The sequence below is a fragment of the Oncorhynchus gorbuscha genome, linkage group LG08 (genome assembly GCF_021184085.1).
Source record: "Oncorhynchus gorbuscha isolate QuinsamMale2020 ecotype Even-year linkage group LG08, OgorEven_v1.0, whole genome shotgun sequence".
Lineage (NCBI taxonomy): Eukaryota > Metazoa > Chordata > Actinopteri > Salmoniformes > Salmonidae > Oncorhynchus > Oncorhynchus gorbuscha.
Genome location: NC_060180.1, coordinates 36,413,449 through 36,426,432, shown reverse-complemented (window position 1 = coordinate 36,426,432; position 12,984 = coordinate 36,413,449). Strand labels below are relative to the sequence as shown.

The 12,984-nt window shown below is 43.8% G+C and overlaps 1 protein-coding gene across 7 annotated transcripts in view; it reads left to right on the top strand.

Moving 5' to 3' along the window:
* LOC124041567 (phosphatidylinositol 4-phosphate 5-kinase type-1 gamma-like) overlaps window positions 1-9,480 on the top strand; it is a 22,054-nt gene extending 12,574 nt beyond the window's left edge. For 4 of the 7 annotated variants that reach the window (XM_046359291.1, XM_046359292.1, XM_046359296.1 and 1 more), the window contains exons 6-19: window positions 881-1,033; window positions 1,389-1,688; window positions 2,017-2,216; window positions 2,527-2,610; window positions 2,722-2,770; window positions 3,354-3,438; window positions 3,611-3,769; window positions 3,972-4,101; window positions 5,972-6,007; window positions 6,116-6,199; window positions 6,408-6,936; window positions 7,681-7,755; window positions 8,112-8,195; window positions 8,294-9,480. In XM_046359291.1, the coding sequence (XP_046215247.1) occupies window positions 881-1,033; window positions 1,389-1,688; window positions 2,017-2,216; window positions 2,527-2,610; window positions 2,722-2,770; window positions 3,354-3,438; window positions 3,611-3,769; window positions 3,972-4,101; window positions 5,972-6,007; window positions 6,116-6,199; window positions 6,408-6,936; window positions 7,681-7,755; window positions 8,112-8,195; window positions 8,294-8,296 (1,971 nt within the window). In that variant the 3' untranslated portion in view covers window positions 8,297-9,480. Of the gene's footprint in view, window positions 1-880; window positions 1,034-1,388; window positions 1,689-2,016; window positions 2,217-2,526; window positions 2,611-2,721; window positions 2,771-3,353; window positions 3,439-3,610; window positions 3,770-3,971; window positions 4,102-5,971; window positions 6,008-6,115; window positions 6,200-6,407; window positions 6,937-7,042; window positions 7,078-7,680; window positions 7,756-8,111; window positions 8,196-8,293 lie in introns of those variants that run through there. The other 3 variants (XR_006839965.1, XR_006839966.1, XM_046359293.1) reach the window with 3 other exon arrangements.
* The last annotated feature ends 3,504 nt before the right edge of the window (window positions 9,481-12,984 follow it).

Here is a 12,984-nt window from a genome sequence, read left to right as displayed (position 1 = left end):
ACCATCTAAAGCACCCTATAAAGTGTCTAATGAAGGACCATCTAAAGCACCCTATAAAGTGTCTAATGAAGGACCATCTAAAGCACCCTATAAAGTGTCTAATGAAGGACCATCTAAAGCACCCTATAAAGTGTCTAATGAAGGACCATCTAAAGCACGCTATAAAGTGTCTAATGAAGGACCATCTAAAGCACCTTATAAAGTGTCTAATGAAGGACCATCTAAAGCACCCTATAAAGTGTCTAATGAAGGACCATCTAAAGCACCCTATAAAGTGTCTAATGAAGGACCATCTAAAGCACCCTATAAAGTGTCTAATGAAGGACCATCTAAAGCACCCTATAAAGTGTCTAATGAAGGACCATCTAAAGCACCCTATAAAGTGTCTAATGAAGGACCATCTAAAGCACCCTATAAAGTGTCTCATGAAGGACCATCTAAAGCACCCTATAAAGTGTCTCATGAAGGACCATCTAAAGCACCCTATAAAGTGTCTCATGAAGGACCATCTAAAGCACCCTATAAAGTGTCTCATGAAGGACCATCTAAAGCACCCTATAAAGTGTCTAATGAAGGACCATCTAAAGCACCCTATAAAGTGTCTAATGAAGGACCATCTAAAGCACCCTATAAAGTGTCTAATGAAGGACCATCTAAAGCACCCTATAAAGTGTCTCATGAAGGACCATCTAAAGCACCCTATAAAGTGTCTAATGAAGGACCCTATAAAGCACCCTATAAAGTGTCTAATGAAGGACCCTATAAAGCACCCTATAAAGTGTCCTATGTGAACCTCTCCAATGTTGGTGCCATTTTATATGTTATCTCTACAGCCCACTGATGTATCCTGTGTGTATGTATATCTGTGCTTTCTCTTCAGTACTCTCTATGTAATGAGCCCCTAATCGAGCTGTCCAATCCCGGTGCCAGCGGCTCCATATTCTACGTAACCAGGGACGACGAGTTCATCATCAAAACAGTCAATGCCAAGGAGGCGGAGTTTCTGCAGAAACTACTTCCGGGATACTACATGGTCCGTATGTCACAAGCCCCTCCTTCATTCCAATGGCCAAATAACAAGTATCCTGCTCCCGACTCAATATACAGACCAATGAAAACATGGCACACGTAGCTCTGAGTTCAGGAGTGACATTCCACAGATTCTAAACAGATGTTGAACTGAAAACCAACTCCTATTAATTGTTAACTCTAGTCCTCTCCTCCTCGGCGTTGTGTATTTATCTTCAAAATATTCTTATATACTCAATATGATGGCACCATATAATTTCCCATTGTTGCATGTAAAGAAGACTTCAATAGGCATAGAATGATACTTTTCTCACTCTCCTCCTTCCTCTTCTCCCATCTTCCTCTCCTCCTCTCTCTAGAATCTGAATCAGAACCCGAGGACCCTGCTTCCTAAGTTCTTTGGTCTCTACTGCGTCCAGTCTGGGGGTAAAAACATCCGTATCGTGGTCATGAACAATGTGTTACCGCGCGCCGTACGCATGCACCTCAAGTTCGACCTGAAGGGCTCCACGTATAAACGCCGTGCGTCGAAGAAAGAGAGGGAGAAATCGAATCCCACCTTTAAAGATCTGGACTTTATAGCAGATGTACCGGAAGGACTGACCCTGGATCAGGATACATACAGTGCCCTGCTAAAGACCCTACAGAGAGACTGTCTGGTGAGAGAGGGAGGAGAGGATGAGGAGCAGGGATATGAGGAGAGGGTGGGGGGGATAATACATACAGAGCTTTGGTCAAGACCCTCCCTGTCTGGTGAGAGAGGGAGGAGGGGAGGAGAAGGGGAGGGAGGAGAGGGGAAGGAGAGTAGGGTGGTTTAGGATGGGCTTACAGGGGAAACCCCAAAAGAGAGACTGACCTAGAGAGGAGGAGAGATTAGACGTGGAAGGAAGGGGAGGATGAAAGCCATTATGACCTGTGTGTCTGTGCTGTCTGGTAGATCCTCCGATCATTCATTCTGACCTTCATTCTCTGTCTGTGGTACTCCAGGTGCTCGAGAGCTTTAAGATCATGGACTACAGTCTACTGCTGGGGGTCCATAACCTGGGCCTGGCTGTGAGAGAGTCCCAGGGCTCACCAGCAGGGGGCGATGAAAAGAAGCCTCAGGCCCAGAGAGCCCTCTACTCTACTGCCATGGAGTCTATACAGGGAGGGAAGGCTTGTAGAGACACATTAGACCACGATGCTACGTGAGTTACCGAGCTGACACACACAGGCATGCATGTACATACACACACACACACACGCACACACACACACACACACACACACACACACACACACACACACACACACACACACACACACACACACACACACACACACACACACACACACACACACACACACACACACACACACACACACACACACACACACACACACACACACACACACACGGTGTCTTGGAGTCCTCTCCCACTAAATGAGATTCTCTCTCTCTCTCTCTCTCTCTCTCTCTCTCTCTCTCTCTCTCTCTCTCTCTCTCTCTCTCACCAGGATGGGTGGTATTCCTGCTGTGGATGGTAAAGGAGAGCGTCTCCTTCTCTTTATTGGAATTATCGACATCCTGCAGTCCTACAGGTCAATTTCACCAAATCACTCATTGAGTTACTACTGATGTCCTGTTAATCAAAAGGACCAGTACTAATTTGATGATGTATGAATTACTGAGTCATTTTTATTGCCCTGCAGGCTAATCAAGAAACTGGAGCACTCGTGGAAGTCTCTGATCAGTGACGGGGTGAGTCCAGTTGCAGGTTGCCGTTTATTGTCATGAGTCTTACCTTGGAGGCAGAACTGAGCGATTTCTGTTAGATGGGCCAGCTGCAAAGTCAAAATTGTCTATATCGAGAGAAAAAAAATCATAAAAACAAAAATGAGCTTTTCTTTTCTTCATTTAAGGCATTAGGGTTAGCAGTGTGGTTAAGGTCAGGGTTAGGTTCAAGATTTTATGACATTGTGGCTGTGCCAGCTGGTGCCTCCAGGGCAAGATTTAAGACAACAAATGCCAACCTGCAGTCCAGTCCTCCAGCTTACACAGGCCCGGTGACGTGCTGCTCTACACACAGCTGCATAATTCAACACAGACAGTCAACAGCATATAGACAGACAAGGTGTACTTAAACCTTTAAGGATTAACCTATGGATGGAATATTAGTCTGATACTGAGAATGGCTAGTAGGTTATTATTTTAGAACCAACTAGACGTTTGTAAAGGTGACATGGACTAACCCTCCCATTTCAATAATTCCCTATGCCCGACTGTACAGATGTGTTTGATGGTTTGTTTGCTGAGATAGTTTCCCCTTCTCTCTCTCTCTCAGGACACAGTGTCTGTCCACAGGCCCAGTTTCTATGCAGACAGGTTCTACAAGTTCTGCAGCACCACTGTCTTTAGAAAGAGCTGCTGTGAGTAGGAGACACATTACACCACCTTGAAACAAGCGTTTTATTTGATATTTCAGCTCACAAACTATTTTGAGATTGAGTCATCGATTCATCGAGTTTTCCCCTTGACTGCTTTCTCTTTTGTCTCTCGTCCATCTCCACCCTCTTTTTCTGGCCTCTCCCTCCCCTTCAGCCCTGAGGTCTTCTCCCTCCAAGAGAGGGCGGGGGGGGGCTCTGCCCGCACCCAAAAACAGTGTCCAAACACAGCTTTCCGTAGAGAGAGAGGAGAACCAGGAGAACGAAGACCTGCACCTCAGAGGGGCTCGTGGCTTCCCTCTGCTGGAGGAGGACGGTAAGACGGTTACCACACTCCATATCCATACAGAGGCTGAACTAAGGAAACTGTCTCTCCTGTTTGAGCCAAAATGGCCGACAAGCATTTGAGGACCAATAGCTTTTTTCCCCACACGGCTATTTGGGTGAAGTGTCATGCTGTGGTGGTAAATTACTAATACTCTATCACAATCATTTCTCTCTCTCTTCTCTCCTCTCAGGTCTGAGAGAGCATCCCCACACTCCTCCGTCTTTTGAGGATGCGACCACAGCATCCATCGCTACCACTCTCTCTTCAAACAACTCTCTCCCTACCACACCCTTTGATACACCAGAACACCCACGCTTCAGGTACACACACACACACACACACACACACACACACACACACACACACACACACACACACACACACACACACACACACACACACACACACACACACACACACACACACACACACACACACACACACACACACACACTAGAGAACGACCGCAGCAGCAGAAAGCTAGCTCATTCTCTAACGGAAAGGTGCAGGATTCAGAAGTAAGTGAATTGACACAGTGACCAAAATCTAACTCCTGTTGCAAATGTTAAATCAAATCGAAATGTGTTTTATTGGTCGCATACACATACAGTTGAAGTCGGAAGTTTACATACACTTGGAGTCATTCAAACTCGCTTTTCAACCACTCCACAAATGTCTTGTGAACTAACTATAGTCTTGGCAAGTTGGTTAGGACATCTACTTTGTGCATGACACAAGTAATTTTTCCAACAATTGTTTACAGACAGATTATTTAATTTAGAATTCACAGTATCACAATTCCAGTGGGTCAGAAGTTTACATACACTAAGTTGACTGAGCCTTTAAACAGCTTGGAAAATTCCAGAAAATTATGTCATGGCTTTAGAAGCTTCTGTTAGGCTAATTGACATAATTTGAGTCAATTGGAGGTGTACCTGTGGATGTATTTCAAGGCCTACCTTCAAACTCAGTGCCTCTTTGCTAGACATCATGGGAAAATCTAAATAAATTGAAGACCTCCACAAGTCTGGTTCATCTTTGGGAGCAATTTCCAAAAGCCTGACGGTACCATGTTCATATGTACAAACAATAGTTTGCAAGTATAAACGCCATGGGACCATAGAGACATAGAGATGAACGTACTTTGGTGCAAAAAGTGCAAATCTATCCCTGAACAACAGTAAAGGACCTTGTGAAGATGCTGGAAGAAACAGGTACAAAAGTATCTATATCCACAGTAAAAACGAGTCCTGTATCGACATAACCTGAAAGGCCGCTCAGCAAGGAAGAAGCCACTGCTCCAAAACCGCATAAAAAAGCCAGACTATGGTTTGCAACTGCACATGGGGAGAAATATCGTACTTTTTGTAGAAATGTCCTCTGGTCTGATGAAACAAAAATAGAACTGTTTGGCCATGATTATGTTTGGAGGAAAAAGAGGGAGGCTTGCAAGCCGAAGAACACTCCCCCCCCAACCGTGAAGCACCATGTTGTGGGGATGCTTTGCTGCAGATGTATTTGACTGGTGCACTTCACAAAATAGATGGCATCATGAGGTAGGAAAATTATGTGGATATATTGAAGCAACATCTCAAGACATCAGTCACATTGTCAGTGATTTGTACGCCAAGGAACTTGAAGCTTTCCACCTTCTCCACTGCGGTCCTGTCGATGTGGATAGGGGCGTGCTCCCTCTGCTGTTTCCTGAAGTCCACGATCAGCTCCTTCGTTTTGTTGACGTTGATGGAGAGGTTATTTTCCTGGCACCACTCCGCCAGGGCCCTCACCTCCTCCCTGTAGAATGTCTCGTCATTGTTGGTAATCATGCCTACCACTGTTGTGTTGTCTGCAAACTTGAATGAATTCGTTGAGTTAATTCACTAATTCACGAATAATAATGCTTGTGTCGAGGTGCCCGGACATTGATGCAATAAGCAAGCTAGCTAAGAAGATGGCTATGTGACCTGTTAGCAAATATTATGTAGTGTTCGCTAGCTGTTTGATTGTAAAATGGATGCATTAATGCATACAGGGCTGTCTCTGGGAAATGTTGTCATCACAATGTTCACATGTTATTATATTGGCCTAAAATATTGGTATCATCATCGGCCCTAAAAAAGTATATATTTTTCTCTAACACACACACGCTCCTACAGATACACACTCACCTGTCCCTGTTCTACCCCACAGGAGGCCAACCCACTCTCCACGGGACCGTGAGGGGAGGTAAAGCAGTCTTATTTCATACCCTTTCAATCTAACACATCTCTTCTCATCTGACCATTCTGACTCTAATCGATGGTCCGATGTCACTTCCTGTGCTGTCCCATGTAGTTTCAGGCCACAGCAGGAAGTAGTGGCGGTGCACGAGCAGACCATCACTGTAGCTGTAGAGGTGAAGAGGGAACCTACAACCAGGTACACACACACACACACACACACACACACACACACACACACACACACACACACACACACACACACACACACACACACACACACACACACACACACACACACACACACACACACACACACACACACACACACACACACACACAAGAACGCACACACACACACGTATGTTATCAACTGTCTGACAGTGGTGTTTCTATCTCTGTCACAGTGTGGTTCCAGAGGACCTTCAGGACTCTAAAGCAACAGAGGAGGAAGTCATCACACAGACCACAGCTGCTTCTCCCACTTCCTCTACACCTCCTTCAACCCCTCCTCCCTCCTCTGCCCCTCCATCCTCCACTACTCCCTGCTCAGTCCCACCAGCCTCCACTCTCCCTCGCTCCCTTCCTCCCTCAGTCCCTTCCTCCTCTGCCCCTCACCCTCACTCTAACTCCACTCTCCCTTCTTCTTCCACTCGTCCTTTCTCCACCAATCAATCATCAGCTCACACCGCCTCCACCCTTCCACCCTCTGCAGTCCCTCCAGCCTCCAACACGCCCTCTTCCACCACTCCCGCCTCCACCCTTCCCTCCTCCTCCCCCCATTCTTCCCCCCTCCTTCCAAGCACCCCTCCCTCCTCTCTCCCTCCGAGTCCCCAGGTGACAGCAGAACGCTTTTCGTCCAATCATCTGTCTGTCACCTCGTCCGTCAGCCACAACTCACTGGAGGGGGAGGTGCCAGTCTCAGACATCTACTTTGTAAGTCGTGGGTGTGCGCGCGTGTGCGCGCGTGTGTAACAGTCTTCAGCGTGTGAGTGTAGCTCTGAAGTTCTTGTGGTTTACTGGGGTTTTGGATTTCTTACAGTCGGGCAGTAAGGACAGCGTGGTTGATCTATGAGGGTGAGGGTTTGTGTAGTTTGCTGTCATTGATCATTAATCACAAAGTGTGGCTTGAACGCATGTGTGGCAATGTCGGTTACTCTCCCTGCAATAAAGAGGTTGGATTGAACCCTGAGACACCACATGCCTGATAACAGACATTCCTCTGAAATAGCAACTGGGAGAGAGAACAGTATACAGTGCTAAAAGTCTCTTTCGTGTTGTGTCGTGTGGATTGCATGTTGGCATGTGTGTTGCTCATGCCTGGCTGATCCATATTAATCCAGTCATGTGATTCCTTCTTATAATCCCCCAGTCATATCATGATGGGTTGTCAACAGCAATCTGGCCTGGTGGTTCATTCAACATTATGTTCTTTCGTCATCCATTTTGAATATGTATTATTCCATTCTCCTCCACATTTTCACTCTCTCGCTCTCCACTGTCCCACCCCACCCATGTTTCTCTCTCTCTCTCTCTCTCTCTCTCTCTCTCTCTCTCTCTCTCTCTCTCTCTCTCTCTCTCTTCCTTTTCCATTTCTCTTCATCTACCCCCCTGTCCTTACCCGTGTGTGTGTGTGTGTCTGTGTGTCTTTGTGTATGCACGTGTTTTGTGCATTATCAGTATGCTGATGGGAGGTATTGGGTGTACTCCCCAATTCTGGGTCGTAAGAAGCTCAACTCAAGCTCTAGCTGCAATGTAAGTCACGGCTGCTGGTTGCACAAGCCATAGTCCGTCGTAGTGTAATGTCAAGTGGTGTAGACTGGTGTCCGCTTCATTCCCCTGATTCTGAGCTTCTAGAACCCACCTCAAATCACCCCCTAACATAGCCCCTTAGGCACTTTGTGTAACTTAGATCGGAAAGGATCGGACAAATGTGAGACAAAATGACAAAACTACTAAACAATTAACACCCGAGATAGGGCTAGAAGACCTATTTAGGACTTGTGGAAGGTCTTCCTCCCTAAATGTACTTTTTCTCTCTCTTCCTCCGGTTTCTGCGAATGCTGACCTGTGTGTCTGCTGCCCCTGCTGGTTGGGTGGTGTAACAACAGAATCAGGAGGACAGGAGCTGGGTGTACTCTCCTCTGCACTACGGCTCGGAGTCCAGACCTGGCTCTGACGGGGAGAGCGAGACAGTAAGTGTGCACTTCGTCCATACCCATACAGAGAAGTTTCCTTCACTCATACCCTAACTCTAACTCGCCCTCTCGCTCAAATGTCTTTTTCTCAACAGTAAGTTGAGTGGAGTCTCCAATGTAAGCAAATCACTTTGAGAGGATTGAAGACTACAGACAGAAGCCGTGATGCTTCGCGACGCTCCAGGAAGCTCTATGAAGCTTCTACGGCATTGTGTAACCCTTGTGGCCCAATCTGCATGTGAAGGCTTGTTTTACCCACATGGATGGAGAAGGATTCTGTGGGGGAAAAAATAATAAAATGTTATTTCTCTGCTTTGGCAACACCTTCGTAACACACACGCATGCTAACACACACGTCTTCACACTCACACACCCTAACATTGTCCTATACAAGTATGCAACATGCGTGTGTTATAATAATAATGTGCCCTTTGCCGCAAAATCAACTCATAAGCATGAAAGTATGCATAATCTTCAATGGGAGTATTTTGAATAAAACCCTATTGCAATCATTTCCAAACATCAGCTAAGGCTGCCCAGAGAGACTATGGTAACAGTACTTTAGTTGGTCTTGTTGTGTTAAGAATGATATTTGTCTTTTGTTAACTGTGCTGTAGTATCACAAATGGAATATCATGTGTTATATTGTCTTGGTCAGGTTTTTGACTCCTATGGTTAAATGTTGGAGAGTTTTGTCTTTTTATGAAGCAGAACTTTTTTTCTCTCAAGTTGTTTATAATGTTGTGTGGTGTTCACTGGTCCGATGGTGGTGGTTTCAAATTCAGCTCAATCAATAATGTAATTTGAGAATCGTGAACATTTCTGTCTGGAATTGTGCTGTGCTCCGTGTTCTCACTGGGCATACTGGAGTCTTCAGAATGGTCATGAAAACCTGAACAGTTTATTTTATTATTAGCCCTCTAAGACTATCATTTTGTAAATGTAAAAAAAAAAAAACATATCTTTGTCATTGTTTTACATTTAAATGTTACATTTGAGTAATTTAGCAGAAGCTCTTATCCAGAGCAACCTACAGTTAGTTGGTGCATTCATGTTAAGATAGCTAGGTGGGACAATCGCATATCATATACATAGTGAGGACACATTTCCTCAATAAAGGAGCTATCAGCAAAGTCAGAGCTAGAAAGGGGGGGGTCAAGCGGTCAGTTTTTATTTGTTTCCTCTATTGCTGGGGAATGTTTTTCAGTTTTTTTTTTAGATATACTGAACAAATGTGATATAAGATCATATAAATGTGTTATTATTGCCTTACTGAGAAATATTCCCCTGGTCAGTTTCATTTTTTTTTTGTAAATTAATTTTGATCAAATGGGCCAGGGTAGGTGTAATATAAAATATGGTAATATATGCCATTTAGTAGACGCTTTAATCCTAAACGAATCACAGTCATGCATGCATCCATTTGTACCGATGGGTGGCTCCAGTGGGAATCAAACCCACCACCCTTGGAGTTGCAAGCGACTGAGCCACACACAGTGTGTTGAACTTCAGCGTAACTTTCAAAATATATATTGTTAAAATACTCTATTATAAGAGGTCCATACACTCCTCAATAGTTCTATAATGTCATTCTTCAGCATCTAAGAATATTTTTTTTTGTTTTTGTGAATTGTAAATAGTGTGTGTGGTAGTGGGTGCGTGGGTGACAAAGCGAAAGGGTTGGTGAGGAAAATAAGATATTGCACTTTGTCCTGGTCGATAATATAAAACATCAAGGGTTAAAAAAAATTACAAAGTTGTTCCAGTCCAGGGAATTTTAAAGGCTATAAACATTACTGTAACATTTAATCAATGTCCATCCTTCTAAAGGTGCAATCTGTAAGTTATCTGGCTCACTGTGGCTACCAGACAAAGGGAAAAAACACAATTGACCTGAAACAAAACACAAAGAAAAAAGATATATAATTCAAATTTGTCAATGATACTGTACTTGTACGACTTCATTATCAATCCCCCGAAAGGTGTTGGGGTGAACGTACAGATTGCCCCTTGAAGACAAACCAATGGCTGTTTGTTAAGTGTTTTGACAAGGAGTTGGAGCTTATCACTGAGTAAAAATTCAATCATATCTTGTGTAAGAATTAGTCAATTAAATCTCTCACTTAACAGGATCGGTGGCTCCCCCACGGGACAGTTGAGCTAACGTAGGCTAATGCGATTAGCATGAGGTTGTAAGTAACATTTCCCAGGACATAGACATATCTGATATTGGCAGAAAGCTTAAATTCTTGGTAATCTAACTGCACTGTCCATGCTATTGTTTGAGGAGAGTGCACAATTTTGAACTTGAAAAGTTATTAATCAACCAATTGGGCACATCTTGATACAAAATTTCGAACAGAAATACAATAGTTTATTGGATCAGTCTAAAACTTTGCACATACACTGCTTCCATCTCGTGGCTGGGCTGGAATAATACATTAGGGCATTTCTCTTGCATTTCAAAGATGATGTTACAAAAAAACCTGTAGTTTTTTTCTTCGTATTATCTTTTACCAGATCTATTGTGTTATATTCTCCTATATTACTTTCACATTTCCACAAACTTCAAAGTGTTTCCTTTCAAATGGTAACAAAAATATGCACATCCTTGCTTCATGTCCTGAGCTACAGGCAGTTTGATTTGGGTATATGTCATTTTAGGTGAAAATGGAAAAAAAAGGGGCGGATCCTTATCCTTTGAACTTGTTATGTAAAATAATGGCTGATATTTATTTATTTGCGCAGGGCTGCAAACACTTGAAGAATCTGACCCATAGAGGTGCTATATTCAGGGACGGCTCCAGACATAAGAAACATAAGGGGTCACTTAGTGGTCGCATGGGGGCCCCCGACCCCCCAACAAAAAAACATTATTGTGTTTTGGGGGTAATTCAGGGTCTCAACTTACTGTTGAGAGTTAGAATAGTAGGAGCAATTTCCACATGTGGTTGTGCATCCACAGCTTTTCTTTCATGTCAGTCACTGACTGTCACTAAATTAGCCATGTTGGTTAACAATTCTTAAGAGCCAGTTATCTAAACTTAGTAATCATGTCCGAATACCAACCAGGACACTGTTTCCCAAAAGCATCTAAAGGCTAAATTAATCGTGAGACCCTTCGTAGGGAGCATCATTAAAACTCTGAGCTGGTTCCCAAAACCATCATGATGAATGTTTCTCTTAAAAACGCTTGTAATCTAACGCCTGCCTCAGACCACTCGTAGAAAATGCAAGTGTGTCGTTAGACTGCATAAAAATTCAACAGTAATCGGCCTATTTGAACCATATTGATATACATTTCATGTTCAATCAATTGAGTTCTATTTTGCTGCTTGTAGGCTACTGTCTATAATTTGTCTCAATATATTTCATGATGTGTGGCCTAACATGTGCACTGTGATGTGCCAAATCGGTGATTTAGTGCATTTTCATTTGGTAAGCATTGGAATAAGCCCCCTCGATATTTGCATCCGTATGTGGTAATATCTCTGGAGGTGATCCGTCATCAGTATTGTGAAATCACTCTGATGTTAAGGTAAGATCTGAACGGAGAAAGCTGATCTGAGAGCAGCGCTGCCTTTAGATCCTATCAGTATCAATACATGCTCCAACAACGCACGTAACAAACATTCCTTCTGCATGATGTTTTGGGAAACATGACATTTTCGGCCATTGTAGGAAAGATGCATCTTTATAACACTTGTAAAGGCTAAATTCCAGGGCTATCAGGAAACTGGGCCCGGGTCTGCAGGACACGTGCCCAGGGGCTCTGACCTCCACGGGTTCCCCGTTGATTTGATTTTATTCGTCACTCTTATTTAAGGCTGTTGCGGCGACCATATTACCTCCACACCTGCAGTTGAGTCATGACCGCATTGAGTCACTGTAATCTCCTTTTATGCGCTCTGGACATGTGTGAATAAAATCCAACCAAACTTTATTTGTTACATGCGCCGAATACAACAAGTGTAGACCTTACCATGAAATGCTTACTTACAAGCAGCAGTGCAGTAACACAATAAAAGAACAATAAAGAGGCTATATACAGGGGTACCGATTAGTTGAGGTCATTTGTAATGTAGGTAGGTGTGAAGTGACTATGCATAGATAATAAACAGCGAGGAGCAGCAGTGTACAAAAAAACAGAAGGAGGGGGGTGTCAAAGTTAAATAGTCTGGTTGCCATTCGATTGATTGTTCAGCAGTCTTTTGGCTTTGGGGGTAGAAGCTGTTAAGGAGCCTTTTGGTCCAAGACTTGCCGCACCGGTACCGCCTGCCGTGCGGGAGCAGAGAAAGCAGTCTTATGACTTGGGTAATAATACCTAACTCACTAATGATCATCAGGTCACTAATGGTCTGGTACTCAGGGCTCTAGTGTCCCTCTAACCACTCTGACATCAATGCAAATGCAACCGAAAATCACATCAAACACTTATCATCAAAACCGTATGTGCTTTTAAACCTCAGCTCACTGTGATCGATCGATATGAAGAACGAATTTGAACAGCAGGTTGAAACTGAGTGGAAAACATGGTCATTGTGGATGTTGTTTCAAAGCCTAACTCAACAAAATGGACAGCGCTTTCTAAGGTGATGACAAAATCAAAACACAAGATATGTATATTGGAGCTTACAGTTACTTCCACTGGAATCTTTAATAAATAAATAACTTTAACATACGGCTCTCTTCTGATGTCGGTATCAATTCTTTGACGTCCATCACTCAAGCGGGTTGCTGGCTAGCATCAATCCGGCTGGTAGCTAGCTCCATTAATTGAACTCAC